The 21,300-nt window shown below is 50.1% G+C and overlaps 1 protein-coding gene across 2 annotated transcripts; it reads left to right on the forward strand.

Annotated features, from left to right (window-relative positions):
* Positions 1–109: 109 nt before the first annotated feature.
* Positions 110–17,293, forward strand: Atf6b (activating transcription factor 6 beta). Of its 2 annotated transcripts, XM_070024069.1 has the most exons (18): positions 110–207; positions 575–654; positions 789–867; positions 1,116–1,207; positions 5,450–5,585; positions 11,220–11,305; positions 11,440–11,575; positions 11,660–11,791; positions 11,928–12,061; positions 13,563–13,748; positions 13,847–13,938; positions 14,308–14,490; positions 14,633–14,740; positions 15,181–15,262; positions 15,464–15,534; positions 15,641–15,752; positions 15,893–15,977; positions 16,597–17,293. In XM_070024069.1, the coding sequence occupies exons 1-18, from the start codon at positions 126–128 to the stop codon at positions 16,815–16,817; spliced, it is 2,097 nt and encodes a 698-aa protein (XP_069880170.1). In that variant the 5' UTR covers positions 110–125; the 3' UTR covers positions 16,818–17,293. The 2 variants fall into 2 exon arrangements, with proteins under 2 accessions (XP_069880170.1, XP_069880169.1); XM_070024068.1 differs by lacking the exons at positions 110–207; positions 575–654; positions 789–867; positions 1,116–1,207 and adding an exon at positions 2,396–2,548.
* Positions 17,294–21,300: the final 4,007 nt, after the last annotated feature.

Raw genomic sequence — 21,300 nt, forward strand, 5'->3', positions numbered from 1 at the left:
GTCTCTTATTGGTGTGTAGGACTTCCGGTATGGCCCCCTGTTTTGGAAGAGCGATCTGATTCGTGGGTGAAGGGGAGAGGCGGGTCTTGGGAGCCGTCTTTTGGTCGGGGGGTGGGGGGGGAAAGATGGCGGAACTGATGCTCATCAGCGAGATCGCGGACCCGACGCATTTCTTCACCGACAATCTTCTGAGTCCGGAGGACTGGGGTGCGCGGTGGGCGGCTCCGGGGAGGGGAGCGGGCCATGGCAAACTGTGTCCCCGAGGCACGCGGGAAGAAGCGAAGGCCCAAAGAGGAAGGCTGGGAAATAGCGAAACCACCATCTGAAGGAGGGCGGAGCAGAGGGCCTCTCGTGGTTTCGGGGGATTCGGGAGTGGCGGAAGATCGCCCCTCTCGGCGAGGGCCATGGAGTTGTTCCGCGGCCGGGGAAGGAGGCGGCGTCGTTCCCGGGCTGTGTCATTTTTCAAGTGGGCGGGCGGTGGGTCTGGCCCAGCTGAGCCAATGAGGGCTGGGGCTGGGGCTGGTGTGGGGTGTGCGGCCCGGGCGACCCTCTTGACACGCCGCCCCGCTCGCAGACAGCCCCTTGTACACTGCCTTGGATGAAGAGGCCGAGGAGCAGACAGAGCTTTTCCGCTGCGTGGAGCAGGATGTCCCGGTATTGCTCGCCTACCCTTTCTGTAAACTCGTGGTGGGTGGGAATGGTCCCAGAACTCGGACTCACCACGCCAGATCTCACCTGGGATCACCTCTACGTTCTCTCATTCCTGCCCTCCGATATCCTCTCTTCAGTTCGACAGCGGCTCCCTGGATGTGGGGATGGATATCAGTCCCCCTGAACCTCCGTGGGACTCCCTGCCTATCTTCCCAGGTGAGAAAGCCTTTATGGTTCCCTTCATCTTTCCAGAAGCCCACATCTTCCCACTGTTTGCCAAATCGCTGTTATCCCCTGTATCCCTGCTCACCCCCTACATAACTGAATGTACATCCCTCTCTCTGATCCTTACTGGTGTTCTTGCCCCGTGTCCTGGGGAGGGTTCCCTACCCCAAATCATTAGGCACTTTTTTAGATTCTTCTCAGACTATTTACTAGTTATTTTCTATGCCCTCTTCCTCCAGATCTTCAGGTGAAGTCTGAGCCATCTTCCCCCTGCTCTTCCTCCTCTCTCAGCTCAGAATCATCACATCTCTCCACAGAGCCCTCCAGCCAGGTGAGAGCCATCTCTTTGTGGCAGGACCTTTGGTCCATTCCCTTCATCCACAGATGCCAAGGAAATGATTTGTGTTCTATGAGTTATAAGGTGGGGGCTTCTGCGTTTGCCTGTTTTTTCATCACCTTCATTTTCCATGCCTTCCACTCTGGTTGTCTCGAAGTGAAGATAGAGTCTTTTTGGGTTTTTTTGGTGGTTGTGGGGCTTGAACTCAGGGCCTGGATACTGTCCCTGAGTTTCTTTGTGCTCAACTAGCTCTCTACCACTTGGACACAGAGCCATTTCCGGTTTTTGAGTGATTAATTGGAGATAAAAGTCTCATAGGACTTTTCTGCCCAGCTTGGCTTTGAACTGTGTTCCTTAGATCTCAGCCTCCTGAGTAGCTAGGATTACAGGTGTGAGCCACCAGTGCCAGCTAAAGATGGAATCAATCTTCTTTTCTTTTCTTTCTTCTTTCGTTCCTTCATTCCTCCTTTCCTTTCCTTTCCTTTCCTTTCATTTCCTTTCCCTCCCTCCCTCCCTCCCTCCCTCCCTCCCTGTCTGTCTGTCTGTCTGTCTGTCTGTCTGTCTGTCTGTCTGTCTCTCTCTCTCTCTCATGTGTGCGCGTGCGCGCTCTTCCTTCCTTCCTTCCTTCCTTCCTTTCTTTCTTTCTCTTTCTTTCTTTCTTTCTTTCTTTCTTTCTTTCTTTCTTTCTTTCTTTCTTTCTTCTTTTTCTTTCTTTTCTTTCTTTCTTTCTGACCCTGGGGCTTGAATTCAGGGCCTAGGCTCTGTCCCTGAGGCTGTTTGTGCTCAAGACTAGCCCTCTACCACTTGAGCCACAGCGCAACTTCTGAAAATGGAGTCTTTTTAATATGCAGAGATGTGTGGCAGTAGTGGTAGGGCTAAGAAGAAGACAGTTTTTTTCGTTTTTTGATATTTTATGGCCAGTCCTGGGGCTTGAACTTAAGGCCTGGGCACCGTCCCTGAGGTTCTTTTGCTCAATACTCACAGCTTCACTTCCAGCTTTTTTTTTTTTTTTGGTAGTTAATTGGAGATAAGAGTGGCATGGACTTGCTCTCCTGGACTGACTTCAAACCAAGATCCTCAGATCTCAGCCTCCTTAGTAGTTAGGACTATAGGCATGAGCCACCAGTGCCCAGCTAGAAGACAGTTGTTAACTGTTGAGAATTCTGGAACCATTCCTGTCCATCTTGTCCACTGTAAGACTAAGATGATACTTGAAATCAAGAAACCTTATCACTCCTACCTGGAATAAAGTAGAAAGAAAGAACAAAAAGCCAGGCACTATTTTGGAAGATACTTAGTACCATTCAAATCACAATGTCAGATAATTGGTGGCATGTAAGTTCTGAAGCTCAAACTTTTGTTACTCCTCCTCCTCCTATTGTTATTATTATTTGTACTAGGGCTTGAACTCTGGATCTGGGTGCTGTTCCTTGTTGTTTATTTGTTGTTGTTGTTGGTCATGGGACCTGAACTCTCGGCTTGGGCGCTGTTCCTGAGCTCTTCAGCTCAAGGCCAGCGCTCTACCATTTGAACTACAGTGCCACTTACAGCTTTTTTGCTTATGTGGTGCTGAGGAATTGAACCCAGAGCCTCATGCCTATGAGGCAAGCAACTCTATCACTGAGCCACTTTCCCAGCCATTTTGTTTGTTTGTTTTTCTTTTTTTTTTTTTTTTTTTTTGGTCGGTCGTGGGGCTTGAACTCTGGGCCTGGGTGCTGTCCCTCAGCTCTTCAGCTCAAGGCGAGCACTCTACCACTTGAGCTACAGCGCCACTTCCGGTTTTCTGGTGGTTTATTGGAGATAGGAGTCTCACGGTCTCTCCTGCCCGGGCTGGCTTTGAACTGCGATCCTCAGATCTCAGCCTCCTGAGTAGCTAGGATTACAGGCGTGAGCCACCAGCGCTAGGCTTGTTTGTTTGTTTTTCAAACAAAGCTCATGGTCTACCAATTAAGCCATAGTTCCACTTCCAGTTTTTTGGAGGTTACTTGGAGATAAGCCTCTCACAGGATCATGGATTTGAATCTTGAGTCTCATATCTCAGTTTCCTGAGTGGTTAGGATTACAGACTTGAATAGCCCGTACACAGCTTTGTTCCTGTTCTTATTCTTTTTTGTTTTGGTGCTGGTCCTGAGGCTTGAACTCAAGGCCTTGGTGCTGTTCCTGAGCTTTTTTGCTCTACCACTTGAGCCACAGCTCTGCTTCCAACTCTCATGGGTTTTCTTTCCTGGTCTGGCTTTGAACCATGATCCTCATATCTCAGCTTCCTGAGTAGCTATGATTACCAGCCTGAGCCAGTTCTTTTTCTTTTTTTTTCTTTTTCTTTTTTTTGTCGGTCATGGGGCTTGAACTCTGGGCCTGGGAGCTGTCCCTCAGCTCTTCAGCTCAAGGCGAGCGCTCTACCACTTGAACTACAGCGCCACTTCCGGTTTTCTGGTGGTTTATTGGAGATAGGAGTCTCATGGTCTCTCCTGCCCGGGCTGGCTTTGAACCGCGATCCTCAGATCTCAGCCTCCTGAGTAGCTAGGATTACAGGCGTGAGCCACCAACGCCCGGCTCCAGTTCTTTTTCTTACTCTGAGTAGCTAAGATTGCCAGCATGAGCTGTGAACAGGCATCAATTTTCCATGGCTTATCCGAGCCCTACCCCATTCCTGCAAATGAGACCTGTCTATGCTTCTCATGTTCATCCCCAAACTGGGACATACCCCGTGTGTTGGGGGAGTTTAAATCTTTAAATCTTGATACATCACTTTTCCCCTGGTAGGGATTTGGGGACCACTTGAGACATTTTTGTGCAGATTTTATGTAAGCAACTGTTGGTAAAGGTGCTGGAAATGGATCTTAGCAAATTATACATTAGTAGAGTGAATAGTCTCCACCTCCATTAGGTGATCCTGGTTCCTGAAACCATCTATGTCAAAACAGCCCACTCCCCTGAGACAGTTCTGAGCCATCACTCAGAGTGACAAATTGACTTTTGTGAATTTGTATCAGAGGAGAAGCTAGAGAACTAGTTTGACTTTTTTTTTAAGGTGCTACCATTTTCTGTAACTCAGGCAACTTTGAGACTTGTCCTTTACCGGAAATGTGCCAGTTATCACCAGCCTAAGTTGGATTGTGTCCTTCCTCCTGCCCTTAACATCTGTCCTTGGCTTTGGCTTTGTCTGGTGGAGGGGTTTGATGGCTCAGACTTTTTTTTTCCCTGTTATTTATTTATTTATTTTTATTTTATTTTATTTTTGGTCAGTTGTGGGGGTTGGAACTCTGGGCCTGGGTGCTGTCCCAAAACTCGTCAGCTCAAGACAAGCACTCTACCACTTAAGCCACAGTGTCGCTTCTGGTTTTCTGCTTAGTTGATTGGAGATAAGAGTCTCACAGACTTTCCTTCCCATGCTGGTTTTGAACTGAGATACTCAGATCTCAGCCTCCTGAGTAGCTAGGATTATAGGCATGAGCCACCGGTGCTCAGCTGGCTCAGACTTTCTTTTTTCTTTTTTTTCTTTTTTGTCAGTCATGGGGCTTGAACTCAGGGCCTGGGCACTGTCCCTGAGCTTTTGCTCAAGGCTAGCATTCTATCATTTGAGCCTCAACACCACTTCTGGCTTTTTCTGTTTATATGGTACTGAGGAATCGAGCCCAGGGTTTCATGCATGCTACACAAGCACTCTACCACTAAGCCTCATTCCCAGCCCGGTTCAGACTTTCTACTTTTGTTTTTTTATGGATGAGTACTCCAGGTTTCAACCCTGTGGAGAGGGAGGAAAAAGGTTGTTTCAACCACAAACCAATTTAGGCTACTGTTCCAATGTCAAAATTAAAGGAAATATATTAATATATATATATATATATATAAAACCAAGATTAGCCAGCTCTTGTTCTTATTCTTACCACCAGCACCTAGCTGTTGTTGTTATTTTTTTTTTTTTTGTCTGTCATGGGGCTTGAACTCTGGGCCTGAGCGCTGTCCCTCAGCTCTTCAGCTCAAGGCGAGCGCTCTTACCACTTGAGCTACAGTGCCACTTCCGGTTTTCTGGTTTTCTGGTGGTTTATTGGAGATAGGAGTCTCACGGTCTCTCCTGCCCGGGCTGGCTTTGAACCGCGATCCTCAGATCTCAGCCTCCTGAGTAGCTAGGATTACAGGCGTGAGCCACCAGTGCCTGGCTGTTGTTATTCTTAATGCATCTTGTGTTGCCTTTTATTCCTTCTGCCTCCCTGTTCCATCCTAACTCTTACTCAGGTGCCTAGAGTACAGGAGGTACTGCATGTGAAGACAGAGTCCTTAGCACCCCCGCTCTGCCTCCTGGGAGATGACCCAGCATCACCATTTGAAACTGTCCAGATCACTGTGGGCTCTGCCTCTGATGATCCTTCAGGTAATAATAGTCTGCCAATAATCCTGGGCTGTACCTGGGTAGAATGCACATCTGTGTACATGTGTATAGCTATAGGAGGGAACAGGGAGGACAAAGTGGGCAGGTAAAATTGCAGGAGAGAATGAGAAGCTTTGGAAACTGAAGCAAAGGCATCAATGAGATAAAGGTTGTGTGTGTGTGTATGTCTGTGTGTCTGTGTGTGTTTGTGCGCTAGTATTGGGGTTTGAACTGAGGGCCTTGCACTTTTTTTGGGGGGTGGGGGGTTCCAGTTGTAGGGCCTGAACTCTGGGCCTGGGCACTGTCCCTCAGCTCTTCAGCTCAAGGGTAGTGCTCTACCACTTGAGCCACAGCGCCACTTCTGACTTTTTTCTTTTTGCTTATGTGGTGCTGAGGAATCGAACCCAGGGCCTCATGCATGCAAGGCAAGCGCTCTACCACTGAGCCACCTTCCCAGCGGGCCTTGCACTTTTGCCTGGTCCTTTCATTTACTCATAACTGGTACTCTACCACTTGAGTCATGTCTCCTGTTGTAACTTTTTGCTGGTTAAATGGAGATAAGTGTCTCAAGATTTGTCTATCCAGACTGGCTGTTATTCATCTTTTTATTAATTTACAATTTTTTAAAGTTGTGGATAGTTGAGGGCTTGGCTTGTGTGTTTAATTGTGTTACTATTCCCCTGCAACATTCCTTTTTTTTTCTTTCTTTGCTGAGACCTCACTGTGTTGCCCAGGCTTTTGAACTCCTGAGGCCAAGAGTTTCCCAAGTGCCAGTCTATGTTACCACACCCAACTTCACCCAATATTTCATTATAAAAAAAGTTTTAAATGTAGAGGAAGGTTGGAATACCATATATCTGACATCTAGATTCTTTAATTAATATCATTTGTAGTGTTGGTGTTTTGTTTTTTTATTTTGTGCTGGTACTGGGCTTTAACTCAAGGCATGGTTGTTATCTCTGAACTATTTTTTTTTTCTCAGTCATGGGGCTTGAACTCTGGGCCTGGGCACTGTCCCTCAGCTCTTCAGCTCAAGGCAAGTGCTCTACCGCTTGAGCCACAGCACCACTTCTGGTTTTCTGGTGGTTAATTGGAGATAAGAGTCTCACAGATTTTCTTGCCCGGGCTGGCTTTGAACCGTGATCCGTAGATCTCAGCCTCTAAAGTAGCTAGGATTACAGGCGTAAGCCACTGGCACCCAGCTGAATTACTTTTTTTTGCCAGTCCTGGCGTTTGAACTCAGAGCCTAGGCTCTTTTCCTGAGTCTCTCTGTGCTCAAAGCTAGTGCTTGAGCCACAGTGCCACACTGACTTTTTTTGTTTATGTGTGTAGTACTGAGGAATGGAACCCAGGGCTTCATGCATGCTAGGCAAGCACTCTACCACTAAGCCACATTCCCAGCCCTCCTGAACTACTTTTGCTCGAGGCTAATGCCCTACCACTTGAACCACAGCTCCACTTCAGACTTTCTTTGAATAGTTTGTTGGAGATGAGAGTTTCACAGACTTTCCTGACTTAGGCTGGCTTCAAACTGTGATCCTCAGATCTCAGGCACCTTAGTAGCTAGGATTGCAGGCATGAACCATAGGTGTCCAGCCTGTGTGTGTGTGTGTGTGTGTGTGTGTGTGTGTGTGTGTGTGTGTGTGTGTGTGTGTGTGTGTGTGTGTGTGTGTGTGTGTGTGTGTGTGTGTGTGTGTGTGTGTGCGTGCGTGCATGTATGCATGCATGCATCTGCTCTTGCCTGTCCTGGGGCTTGAACTCAGGGCCTAGGTACTGTCCCTGAGCTTTTTTGCTGAAGGCCAGCACTGTTTGCCACTTGAGGGAGAGCTCTACTTCTGGCTTTCTGGTTGTTAATTGGAGATAAGAGTCTCACAGGGCCTGGGAAGGTGGCTCAGTGGTAGAGCGCTTGCCTTACACGCATGAGGCCCTGGGTTCCATATCTCAGCACCACATAAACAGAAAAAGCCAGAAGTATCACTGTGGCTCAAGTGGTAGAGCGCTAGCCTTGAGCTAAAGAGCTGAAGGACAATGCCCCGGCCCAGAGTTCAGGACCTATGACCAGGAAAAAAAAAAAAAAAAAAAAAGAGTCTTTCAGACTTTCCTTCCTGGGCTGGCTTTGAACCAGGATGCTCAAATCTCAGCCTCCTGAAAAGCTAGAATTACAGGCATGAGCATCTGGTTTCATTTGTAGTATTTTTCTGTATTCTTAGGTTTATTTATTCATGAGTGGATTCAACAGGTCTTTTTTTCTTTTTAAAGTTCTTCTTCTTTTTGCCAGTTGTAGGGCTTGAACTCAGGTTTTGGATGCTGTCCCTGAGCTTTTTTTTTCTTTTTTTTTGCTCAGGGTTAGCACTATTACCACTATATCACTAGAGCCATAGCTCCACTTCTGGCTCTTTTGGTAGTTAATTGGAGATACAAGTCTTAAGGACTTTCTTGCCCAGCCTGGCTTTGATCCAAAATCCTAAGATCTCAGCCTCCTGAGTAGTTAGGATTACAGATGTGAGCCACCAGCATCTGGCCAAACAAGTATTTTAAATAATTGTACAAAGGGGTTTCAGTTCAACAAGTCAGGTTTTGAGCAAAACGCATCTTGATTCATGTCACCCCGCCCACGTTTTCTCCTATCTTTCCCCATCACATCCATATCATCAAGTTACATAGTTTAACTTTGACTTAATGTACATTGAATATTATGACTGTCTTTGCCCACCTTTCTTCTCCATATGTCCACCTCACCACCTCTCCCTTGCTCTCCCTCATTCCCAACAAGTCCATAGGTCTTTTTTGTTTTTTTTTGGTCCGGTCGTGGGGCCTGAACTCTGGGCCTGGGCGCTGTCCCTCAGCTCTTCAGCTCAAGGCTAGCGCTCTACCACTTGAGCCACAGCACCACTTCTGGCTTTTTTCTTTTTGCTTATGTGGTGCTGAGGAATTGACCCCAGGGCCTCAGGCTTGCAAGGCAAGTGCTCTACCACTGAGCCACCTTCCCAGCCCCAAGTCCATAGGTCTTTATTGAGCACCTATTCCATGTCAGCTACAAGTTGGGTGGCTAGGAATGCATAGATAAACAAGACACGAGCACCATGCCAACCTGAGGCCCTGTAAGAGAGAAAGTGGGAGCAGGTGTGTCTGGAGATCATTAGAGCAGATGGAGTCAAGAAAGCTCTTAAGAGGGTGTGCCTCGCCTGGCAGAGCTGGGTCTGGGACTTTTTCCTGGAGGGTTTTTTTTTTTTTTCTTTTTGGTAATGATATTGGGCTGTACACTTAGAGCCTGAGCATTGTACCTTTTTTGCTCAAGGCTAGCACTCTGTCTCTTGAGCCACAACTCAAATTGGTGCCTGGCTCTCCTAGAGGTTTCTTGGACCAAATTTTTATTTATTTTTTATTTTTTTTGTCGGTCATGGGGCTTGAACTCAGGGCCTGGGTTCTGTCCCTGAGCTCTTTTTTTTTTTTTTTTTGGTCAGTCGTGGGGCTTGAACTCTGGGCTTGGGTGCTGTCCCTGAGCTTTTCAGCTCAAGGCAAGCACTCTACCACTTGAGCCACAGCACCATTTGTGGTTTTCTGATAGTTAATTGAAGATAACAGTCTCACGAGAAAAAAAAAAAAAGAAAAACAGTCTCACGGACTTTTCCTGCCCGGGCTGGCTTTGAACTGTGATCCTCAGATCTCAGCCTCCTGAGTAGCTAGGATTACAGGCGTGAGCCACCAGTGCCCAGCTGTTTTCATTTTTCAACTGTCAGAATATACTTATTTACAGGATTCAGTAATATGTATATACGTATATGTATATATACAGTAATGTATTACATAAAATGATCAACTTGATATATGTATTATATAATGACATATATTGATTATATATTAGTGATTAGTTGGTTGAAGATGGAGGGCTAGAGAGACCACCAATGTAATCCATTTAAGCTTTCTTCCTGGACTTCAGCAGGACAAGGAAGTGTAGATTTAGGAGGATAAACAAGTTGTATCTGTTAGATATTAAATGTTACACACACAAAATAAGGCTTGAAATCAAGCACCAGTGGCTCTCGCTGGTAATTCTACCTACTTAAGAGGTCGAGATCTGAAGATCATGGTTTAGCGCCACTCTGGGTAGGAAAATCCATCCTTGAGATTCTTTTTTTTTTTTTTTTGGTCCGGTCGTGGGGCCTGAACTCTGGGCCTACGCACTGTCCCTCAGCTCTTCAGCTCAAGGCTAGCGCTCTACCACTTGAGCCACAGCGCCACTTCCGGCTTTTTTCTTTTTTCTTATATGGTGCTGAGGAATCGAACCCAGGGCCTCTGGCATGCAAGTCAAGCGCTCTACCACTGAGCCACCTTCCCAGCCCCAATCCTTAAGATTCTTAACCATTAGCAAAAAGCCAGAAGTGGAGCTGTGGCTCAAGTGGTAGAGTTCCAGCCTTGAGTAAGGCTCAGCGTTCCTGAGTTCAAGTCCCAGTATCTGCACAAAATAAGTAAACAGGCCTTGAAACACCTTTAGCAGCAAAGCATACTAGTAACTTTGTGCAGAATAGTGTTATTAAAGTCAGATTTTCCACTCTTTTTAGGTATTTTGTGAGACCCATTACTGTGATGAATGTTACTAAGGAAGCTTAGTCCTGGCTTTTGGAGAGCCGTGGGAGGATTCTAATACATTGTGGTTATTAAATAACTTCTAGTAGTAGTCACCTCTGCAGAGCTGTGGATGATTAGGCAAAGAGAAGGAAAGGAAGTTTATTTGTTACAGAATTCCCCATTAATCCTGTGGAATTTATAGCATGTGACTGTATTTCCCTTGCAAGTTATATCACATGACTGTTACCTATTCAAAATAACAAATAACATTTGTGAAGTTTTACAATAATAGTAGTACAATTAATTACCCAAATGAGCAATGTAGACCAGAGGGAGTAGCAGACTGTTGGCCCTTGGGCTGGGGCTGCCCCCCAGATGGGTTTTATTTCACCCACATGGGACCTACATTTATTTTATGGGGTGACAAACAAGTTGTAAAGTGATTTAACAGAAGCTATGGAGGCTCAGACGGCTCTGTGATTGCCTGGGAGGCTGACAGCCCTGGGAGGGAGGAGCAGGGAGCCTGCTGGAGGCCAGTTGAGTTTGGCTGCCTGGAGGGGGGGGGAGGGGAGGGGAGGGAGACGGCGTGGGGGAATGGAAGTGACCAGCTGGCAGTTTGGGAGTCAGGATGTGACATAAGCAACAGTTGGATGGAGGAGCAGACTTGGCAGTTGTCAGCACAGAGGTATGTTGGTATGTTGGACCAGGGGGTAAGAATCCAGCAAGATAGGAACACGGGCCAGATGAATGCTGGAGACGCCCTTGCCTGCACCCCGTTCTCTGTGAGTAGACAAGATCTGTGAAGAAGGAGGAGGGAACAGCACAAGGAAAAGGGCAGCCTTGAAAACTATGAGAACAGCCACTGAAGGAGAAAGGCAGTATAGGTAAAGAAGGAGGAGGAGAACCAGCAGCAGGTCAGCAGCTCAGTATACCTTCTGGGTTGCCTGTCTAGGGCTTGAATAGTTTCTTGTCTAGGTACTAAGAGAAGTGGCCCATTTCTCCCTCAGACACCTCCTCTTCTTCAGGGTTTACTTGACATTCAGCGCTTATTTCTTTTGTCATCCACAGATATCCAGACCAAGGCAGAGCCTGTCTCTCCATCTTCCTCTGTCAACTCTGAGGCCTCCCTGCCCTCAGCACACTCCCCTAGCCAGGTGAGAACACCCCCTCCCCCCAGCCCAACCCCTCCATTACTCTTCTGCTTCAGGGACATGAGAGCTTTTTCTTCTTCAGCTCTATCCTCAACACCTTGACAATCCTGACTAACGTCTCTCACTGCCCCAAGTAGGCTTTCACAGGAGAGGAGGTGCTGGAAGTGAAGACAGAGTCCCCGTCCCCTCCAGGGTGCCTCCTGTGGGATGTCCCGGCCCCATCACTTGGAGCCGTCCAGATTAGCATGGGTCCATCCCCTGATAGTTCCTCAGGTAATGGGGCTTCCTGACCCCTCCCATCCCTGGTAAGAAGCTTATAGTCCTGGAAATCTCTTCCTTCCTCTCATTTTCCTTCAGGCAAAGCTCCACCCACCCGGAAGCCACCACTGCAGCCCAAACCTGTGGTGCTAACCACTGTCCAGATGCCACCTAGAGCTGTGCCTCCCAGCACCACCGTCCTCCTGCAGCCCCTCGTCCAGCAGCCTGCAGGTACCGAAGAGCCTGGCTGGATTCTTAGGGAGCACACAGCCATGGGGGTTCCTGACCCATGAGTGCTTAGGTGACAGTACAAACACAAGAACCCCTCCTGACTCATGTTCTGTGACCTCTTGCTCTCTCACACCAGTGTCCCCAGTTGTCCTTATCCAAGGTGCTATTCGAGTCCAGCCTGAAGGGCCAGCACCCACGATTCCACGGCCTGAGAGGAAGAGCATTGTCCCAGCTCCTATGCCTGGGAACTCCTGCCCACCAGAGGTGGATGTGAGTGCCGGGAGCAGAGTAGAGCTTGTTCTGGGAAGGGAAGAAGGAAGTCGATCTTACAGAGAACTGAGGGGCAAAGAGGGAGGTGAGATGCAGGGGCAAAAACTGAGGACCCCCTAAGCTGAGCCCCAGTGGCTCATACCTCTAATCCTAGCTACTCAGGAGGTTGAGATCTGAGGATCGTAGTTCAAAAGTTCAAAGCTTTCCAGCTTGGGCAGGAAAGTCTTGGGATTCTTTTTTTTTTTTTTTGGTCCGTCGTGGGGCTTGAACTCTGGGCTTGGGCGCTGTCCCTGTGTTCTTCAGCTCAAGGCAAACGCTCAAGGCAAACGCCCTACCGCTTGAGCCACAGCGCCATGCCCGGTTTTCTAGTGGTTTATTGGAGATAAGAATCTCACGGACTTTCCTGCCCGGGCTGGCTTTGAACCGTAATCCTCAGATCTCAGCCTCCTGAGTAGCTAGGATTACAGGCATGAGCCACCAGCGCCCGGCTTGTGGGACTCTTATCTCCAGAAAAAAAGCAAGAAGTAGAGCTGTGGCTCAAGTGGTAGAATGCTGAGGGGCATTGCCCAGGCTCTGAGTTCAAACCTCACCCAATACAAAAAAAAGTGAGCATATGGACTTGTAGGATGGCCCTGGGGGCTGAAAGGGCCCATTTCTATACTCCATGTAGATTTAGATCCATAGATTTTTTTTTGGGGGGGGGGGTCTGGTCGTCGGGCCTGAACTCTGGGCCTGGGCACTGTCCCTCAGCTCTTCAGCTCAAGGCTAGCGCTCTACCACTTGAGCCACAGCACCACTCCCGGCTTTTTTTCTTTTTGCTTATGTGGTGCTGGGTAATCAAACCCAGGGCCTCATGCATGCAAGGCAAGCACTCTACCACTGAGCCACCTTCCCAGCCCTAAGGTCCATAGGTTTTCTGTCAGTACCACAGAGAAGTGGAGGTGGCCTCAGGATGTCACAGGCAAGGGTTGTAGTGATAAGGGCTACTTTCTAGGGAGCAAACTGTTCCTTCCTTATAGCAAGGTTAAACATTAGGCTTTGAAGAAGAGGATCAGGAGGAAGACTCATCATGAAAAGATGAGGGGACTTTCTCCTGCAGTCTAATCTCTCCCATTTCTGAGGACCAGGAACAGGGAATGGTTGCAAGGAAAGCCTCTTTCCCTGGGCCATGGTGGCTCACACCTATAATCCTAGCTGTTTAGGAGGCTGAGAGCTGAGGCTCATGATTTAGAACCAGTCCAAGTAGACACATTTGAGAGACCCTTGTCTGCAAAAACCTGGAGCTGTAGCTCAAGTGTTATGAGCAATAAAATCTTGGGGTTCAAGCCCCAGTACTGGCATAAAGGGAGGCTGTATCCTTGGAAGGTTTCAGTAGAGCAGAAAAAGCCCCATTTGTAGCTACGTAGGTAGAGGTCAGAAAGGCAGAAGGGCCCAGGTGATGGAGGCCCGGCCTCTCCAGCTCACCTTTCATTCTCTATTTGACCACTGGGGCTGGCGCTAGGCAAAACTGCTGAAGCGGCAGCAGAGAATGATCAAGAACCGAGAGTCAGCCTGCCAGTCCCGGAGAAAGAAGAAAGAATACCTGCAGGGGCTGGAGGCGCGTCTGCAGGCAGTGCTGGCCGACAACCAGCAGCTGCGCAGGGAGAATGCTGCCCTCCGGCGGCGGCTGGAGGTACTGCTGGCCGAGGTAAGCCTGGTAAGCCTGGACAGTTTCTTTGAGAAAGGAAAGGAACACAAGACTCCCTGAGGTAACTAGTCTCTGCTGTCTCTTCCTCTGCACTTTAGAACAGCGAGCTCAAGTTAGGGTCTGGAAACAGGAAGGTGGTCTGCATCATGGTCTTCCTTCTCTTCATTGCCTTCAACTTTGGACCTGTCAGGTGAGATCTACCTCTGAGAACTCTCTGGGTGGAGCTGAGCCTCACAGCCACCTGATCACATACAAGGATTCCAGTGTTAGTGCTGCTGGTGTATCCAGCAGTTTTTCCTTGCTCTACCATTTCTCTCTTAGGCAACACATTGAGGGGCTGCTCATGGTGATAATAAGTAGTGACTCTTAGGGGCTGAGTGCTGGGGCCTAGGTTAACCACTCTCCTTTTCTTGTTTCCCAGACCTGTGAGGTAGGGACACTTCCTGTTCTCCTCTTATAGATGAGGAGACTCAGCAGTCGACTGCAGAGCCTTTACTCTGGACAAGATACTCAGTAAAGCTGGGATTCTTCTTCACACTCTGTCCTTCCCTTCCCACAGCATCAGTGAGCCTCCTGCAGCTCCCATCTCTCCTCGGATGAGCAGGGAGGAGCCTCGACCCCAGAGACACTTGCTGGAGTTCTCCGAACAAGAGCCAGTTCATGGAGTTGAACCCCTCCAGGGGTCCTTCCAGGCCCCTGAGGAGCTGCAGCCTAGCCCCGTAGGTCAGCAGCCCAGTTTCAGGTGAGGAGAAAAAGGGCCCCTTTCTCCTTTGGAGTTAGGAACAAATTTTCTGTTTGTGTGGAGCCAGAGCCAAAGCGGCTCTTGTGCTGGTGGTCCCTGCCTAGACCTTCTCTAATCATTGCTTCTTTCCTGCTCACTGCAGGAACCTGACAGCCTTCCCTGGAGGGGCCAAGGAGCTCCTCCTGAGAGACCTGGACCAGCTCTTCCTCTCCTCTGACTGCCGGCACTTCAACCGAACTGAGTCCCTCAGGTATGTGGGAGTCAGGGCTGGGCACCTTCTCTTAGCTTTTGAACTCCTCCATTGCCAGCCTGGCTGTCCTATGTACTGAAGCTTCAGAACCGGCTTTTTTTTTTTGGCGGGGGGGCTTCAACTCAGGGTTTAGGCACTGTTCTCTAGACTTTTTTTCACTCAAGTCTGGATCTCTACCACTTGAGCCGCAGGTCTATTTCCAGATTTATTTACTTATTTATTTATTTGGTGGTTAATAGGAGATCAGAGTTCTATGCACTTTCCTGCTCAGGCTGGGTTTGAACTATAGTCCTCAAATCTCAGCCTCCTGAGTAGTTAGGATTACAGGCATGCACCACCAACAGCTAGCTTCCCTGGCCTTTTCACTTCTGCGTGCAGCCCAGGGAAGCAGGCATCACTTGGCCTGTCCCAGAGGTGGTGACTTGCCTTTGCTTCCCCAGGCTTGCTGATGAACTGAGTGGCTGGGTCCAGCGTCACCAGAGAGGCCGGCGGAAGGTACCTCAGAAGGCACAGGAGAGACAGGTAGGAGCAGTGGGGCCGGTCCAAACAAGGCCCTGGCAAGAACAGGGCTAAATGGCATGGGAGTTTCAAGGGAGCGAGAAGTCAGGGATTGTTTAGGGAAAGTGGAGGTGTGGCTATGAGGTGGCGCTAGCTTCCAGGGGCCTCCTGTCTCTTTCCCTTTCCCCTCACCCTCTCCAAATCCTTAGATACTTCTCCTTCCAGAAGTCTCAGCTTCGGAGGAAGTTGCCTCCAGTTAAGGCAGTCCCTACTCAACCCCCGGGACCCCCAGAGAGGTGAGTATTGCGAGATTGCTCGTCATCATTGTCGGCAGTGTGATGATGCTCTCCTCCCCCACTGAAGTCCCTGCCCCTGTCCCTGTTCCTGTCTCTGGGAAACTAGGGGTTCTGTGGGCCAGCTGCAGCTGTATCGCCATCCAGACCGTTCCCAGCCAGAGTTCCTGGATGCCATTGACCGACGTGAAGACACATTTTATGTAGTCTCCTTCCAAAGGGTGAGTTCCACCTCCTGGCCCTAGCCCTGGGGTCTGTCACCCTGAACGCCCCACCAACCTGTCTTCCCTGGAGAGTGAGCACCTGGGGGAGCTCCCATGAGTATCCTCTCCTCCACCATCCGGTCTGGCCTCCTCCCCAGGATCACCTGCTGCTCCCAGCCATTAGTCACAACAAGACCTCCAGGCCCAAGATGTCCCTGGTGATGCCGGCCATGGCCCCCAATGGCAAGTCGTCCCCTCTGAGTGTGGGGAGGGGATCCTGAAATGGAGGGAGGGGAAGGTTCCCACAGGAGTGTCCAGAAAGGGGATTTGGGGGGGGGGGAGGAGAGAAGAAGCATCCAGAAGGAGGCTGAGGTGAGAAGAAAAAGGAAGTGAGGGGAGAGAACAGGAGAAACACTGGAGGCGGGGGTGGAGGTGGGGACAGGATGTAGGATGACAACCCCGCCCCCCAGTGTATCCAGCACTCTGGAAGCCAAGCCAGGAGAGTTTGAGGCCAGCCCTGTGTGCCATAGTGACACTTCGTCACCAAAAAACCAAAATGCAGTGACGCTGCTGGGTTTGCTTGGGTGGCTGCGCAGAACAGGGCGGGCCGGACCCTTATGAGACTCTCACTTCTTTTTTTTTGTTTTTCTCTTGATGTTCTCTCCTCTACAACCCCCCCCCCCCCCTCACTCATCAATGCCATTTTCTTTTCCTGCCCCTTTCTTTCTCCCTGTCCCCAACTCCGTCCTTACCTTCTCATCTTAACTCCCACTTTGGGCCTCCCTCCTCGCCATGGCCTGTTCCCTTCCTCCCTCTTCACATGCCTCCCCTTCGCTCTTCTTCATGAACTCTCTCCTCACAGAGACCCTGTCAGGCCGGGGGGCCCCAGGGGACTATGAGGAGATGATGCAGATCGAGTGTGAGGTCATGGACACCAGGGTGATTCACATCAAGACCTCCACGGTGCCCCCCTCGCTCCGAAAACAGCCCTCCCCAAGCCCTGGCAATGCCACAGGTGGCCCCTTGCCAGCCAGTCCGGCCCACCAGGCCTCCCCCCAACCCCTCTACCTCAATCATCCCTGACCTCTGCAGCTCACACTGAATTAGACCTGGGGGTGGGGGTGGGGGTACAAAGGGACCCACTGGGACAGTTTCAACTTTCCCTGATCCCTCGGCTGGGGTAAAGGAAAGACAGGGTGTGGGGTTAGGCACTTAACTTGGGGGTAGGGTGATTTACCCCTGTCCTCGCCCCTTTTCACAATATAGGGCTCATCTCATGCCTATGAACCCCCCAAGTCCTGCCTCCTCCTCTGAGGGTACTGAGCAAACTTTACTTTGGGGGTGGGTGGGCTCCTGTATACTCCTTATTCTTTAGTTTCTCTGGGAGTAAAGATGAGCATTTAGTCCCCAGGTGGGACAAGGGGGGGGACAAGTTTTTACATTTTGGAGCTGGTTAGTAGGAGTACAGGAGAGTGGTGGAGGGAGATCAGTTGACATGTGTGCGTTATCTTCTTCTTTTTTTAATTATTAAATAAACAACTTGGAGGGAGTTAAAGGCATGGTGGCTGCCTTCCTGGCTCATGACTTCTGTAGGGCCAGCTTCAAGGAACCAAGCCCAGAAGATGCCCCTGCTGGTGAGGTGGGGAGGCGTGGGCCTGGGGGGAGGGCCCCCCCACAGACCTCATGTCATCTCCCTGCCCCACCCCTGCAGCGCTTGGCTGTGTCTGTGTCTAGCGAAGATGTCTATGGAGTGACACGAGAGGATGTCATTCAGTGGAATGTGTCTGAGTAAACAGGAAGGATGGGGGGCCCCACGCCCTTCAGGGGGCACAGCAGCTCCTGTCCTCTCTCCAGCACCCCCGCCCTTTGCTTTCCAGGATGAGCAACTCACTCACTCACACAAACAACAGCAGCGTGAGCCAGAGGGCCCTGAGCCCAGGAGGAAGGGAGCAGGGTACAGCCACAGGGGGTGGGGGGGAGGATTTCTGGGGTGTTATGGGACGCCCTCTTAGCCCTAAATTGAAGGAGACTGAGCCTTGAGGGTCGAGATGAAAGCAAAAGATAAAGAGTGGGTCAAACGCTGAAAAGACTTTAAATTGGGAGGAAGGGGAGCAGGACCAAGTGAGAGGTTGAGTCTCTATCCAACCTGGGGGGGGGGGCACGGGAATCCCCTCCAACAGCGCCTCAGGCCTGACCCTGCTGGGGTGTCCTGGGTCAGATGGAGGGTGTGAGCTGGACCTGGGCTCTATGCCCAGATGACTGGACAGGGGCTGCCGGGCCATAAGCCCAGACCTGAAGGGGGGAGGAAGAACCTCACGTGTCCAGCCGGTCTCCCCCCTCCCCCCCTCCCCTCTCTCCGACTGTGTTTAGGGTGAAAACAGACTGGGGAGCTATGGCAACCTGGAACTGGGGCTCCCAGGAACTAGGTTTTCCTCCCCCTCCAGAGGGCAGCCCTGGTCCTCAGCCACTTCCTGTCCCAGGATCCCTTGAGCCTTATCCAGCCCTCTCCAGCAGCGTGTGCCATGAGAACCAGGATTTTGGAAGCAGATCGCCCAAACTGGGCTCCCAGCGGAGCTTTTTATTGACTGATGTATTTAAACGTTCGGCCTCTGTCTCCGTCGGTAAAATGTAGTCATGCTATGGTGTGAGGAGGAGACGTGGTGACAGCCATGCCTCAAGCGCAGTAGACACGCAGCAAACGCCGTCTGCTCCATTCCTGTCACGTTGTACTTGTCTTTTCCCCTGCCATGCCATCCGGGTCCGTCACCACCTAGCCCACTGCGCTTTCTCCCCCATCCCATTTGAGGAAAATGCTCAAAAGAGCTGGCATTGAGATCACACTGGGAACTCAGGTGGGAACTCAGGTTGCACCTCTGAGTGACAGGGACACTTAGGTGCCAGCCAGGCTTCAGACCCACCTTGGCTGAAGGGTGTAGTTTGGGGGAGGGGTTACTGAGCCAATGGAAGCTGTGTATGTGGAGGGTGGGGCGTGAAGGCAGCCCCTGTGGATTTCCCTTCCTTTCCATTCCTCTGCCCACACCTACATGCAGAACCACCCGTGTCATGCCCGGCCACTGTCTCTCCTGCACGTGATCACCTCTGCCTGTCCTGGGCTCTCTAGGCTTTCTCTCTGCTTTCCTTGTGCCAATGTCCCTCCCTCTTCTCTGGACCTTTCACCTTTCTCTGCTTACACCCCCACCACCAGTTTTCACCATCTCTCTTGACCTTTACTCCTGGTTCCTGTTTTTCTCATTTCCTTTATATTTCTCTCTCCTCCCTCCCTCTGTAGCTCTGTCTCTGTCTGCTTATCTGCCTGCTTGCCTGTCTATGTCTGTCTGTCTGTCTGTCTGTCTCTCTCCCTCTTCCCCCCTCCCCCCCCTCTCTCTCTGTCCCTGAGCTTCTTTGGCTCAAGGCTAGTGGTCTACTACTTGAGCCACAGTGCCAGTTCTAGCTTTTTCTGAGCAGTTTACTGGAGATAAGAGTCTCACAGACTTTCCTGTTCTGACTGGCTTTGAACCACAATCCTCAGATCGCAGCCTCCTAGGTAGTTAGTATAGGCGTGAGCTCCCAGCGCCCAGCTTCCTCTTCTCTATCTTACTGTCCCTCATCCCACCTCCTTGGTCTTTTCTCCTGCTGCTGGCACTGTGTGTGCCTTCTGCCTTTGTCATACTGTCCTCTATATCCCTTCCCACTCCTGTGTCCACATTCCACGTCCCTTCCCATTGCTTCCTCCTTTCTCCACTTGTCTTCTTCCCTCTTCTCGCTGCACTTCCCCATTCTGGTCCTCCGTCCTCTCTCCAGCTATGGGGGCCAGGACTGGGGAGCCTAATGTTTGTCTCATCGTTCTGCTATGGCTTCTGGATACAGCACATCTGGATTCCGGGGCCCAGATGTGTGGTTGCCACAGCGACCTCAGTCCCTCTGGTAAATAGAGGCGCCCACCCGCCCAGAGCAGAGAACAAAACAATTGTGTGACTTTCTTTTGTCACGAGATAGAAATGTCCTCCCTCCTCCCTTCTCCCCACACCCATGTCTCCTGGCAAAGGGACTTTTAAGGGTCCAGACCCTTCTTTCTGTAGCTTTACCATAGTCAGCCCTGGTTTTTTTGTCTGCCCCATCTTTCTTCTCATGACTATTTCCATGTTCCTGTCTTCAGCTCTCTGTAATGGATGTTGACCCCCATCTTAGGCAATTTCTTCACACTGTATTAAAAAAAACAAAACTGGATGGAGTATGAAGTTCCAAAAACCCAGATTCTTCACCCATTTCTAAGTCCTTCAAGACGCCGCTCTGTTTCTGCCCTCGATTCCATCCTTTTCTAGAGTTGTAGGGGAAGGAGAGGAAATGCAGGCTTTGGAATGAGCCAGCGTGGGTGAGGCCCCCTTCCCCACCATTAGCAAAGCCCCTAGGACAAGCCATGTAATGTCCACGTTGCATCTGTTTCTCCCACTACAAGAAACAGTTTAATAAAATGCCTGCAGTGTGTAGGAAACTGCTTGTAAATGGAAGCCTAATCCAAATGTTTCCTATCTCTCTCCTCTCTGGGACTGCTTCCTTGGATCATAGCCTCTGGCCTCTCTTCATTCCTCTCTCGATCCTTGCCCTCAATTGTCCTTTTCTTCTTCTCATCTTCCTTCTTCCCTCTCATCTATGTGTCCTAGCCTGTAACCTCCTGAGGTCAGTACAGGAATGTGGACGATCATTCCAAGATGGAGATTCAGAGCGGAAGACACCTGGATCCTGCCAACAGCCAGAGTATGCGCACACATACACACACACACACACCACCACCACCACCACCACCACACCACACTGGCCTTGCCACCTGCCAGCCAGGCCACTCAGTGAATCAGCCCCAGCTCTGACTCCTGGGATTCCCTGCACCCACACTGTCCAACATTTGTTCCCCACCTTTCTGTCTTGGGCTGTTCACAACTCAGTGGTGACAAGCATGCATCAGGCACCTTTGCCGTGCAAGGTTTGGTGCTTTCCTGATGACGTGCAAATATATAAGCACCTCTTACAAGAAATCCAGGAGTGGCAGCAATTTTACACGATTGTTTGAGGGCCTGAAACTGTTAGCTTCCTGTGCCTTCCCCAAATGTCTTGTAAACTCGTAAACATCTGGAACCCCGCATTCCTGTCTGAAATCCCAGCTTCCCTTCCCCAGGGCCATCTTCCCCATCATCTCCAGGCCACTCTCTGGGCCAGATGTAATTATGGTGATCCTTTTTCCTAAATAAACCAAGACTTAAGGGCCTGGAAAATAAGTGGATGTGCTGTGACTCTGAGGAGGCACTGTGTTCAGTCTGTGCCCATGTAATGTAGGTTCAAGACTGCTTTTTCATCTGCTGTTCCCCTACCCCAGCTGCCTGCTGGGAGATCAGAGAGAAGCTGTTACCTACTCCTGGCTCTGTGGCGTCAGGCCAAGGCAGAGGAAGGAAGCAGAGTCCAGCTCCATCCAAGATGCTGACTTCACTTTCTCCATCAAAGCCAGGAAAAAAATACACACACGCACACACACACACACACACACGGACATCTATGCAAGAACCCATGTGTACTG

Source organism: Dipodomys merriami, unplaced genomic scaffold, assembly GCF_024711535.1.
Source record: "Dipodomys merriami isolate MVZ:Mamm:240054 unplaced genomic scaffold, mDipMer1.0.p SCAF_16, whole genome shotgun sequence".
In the NCBI taxonomy this organism is placed as follows: Eukaryota; Metazoa; Chordata; class Mammalia; order Rodentia; family Heteromyidae; genus Dipodomys; species Dipodomys merriami.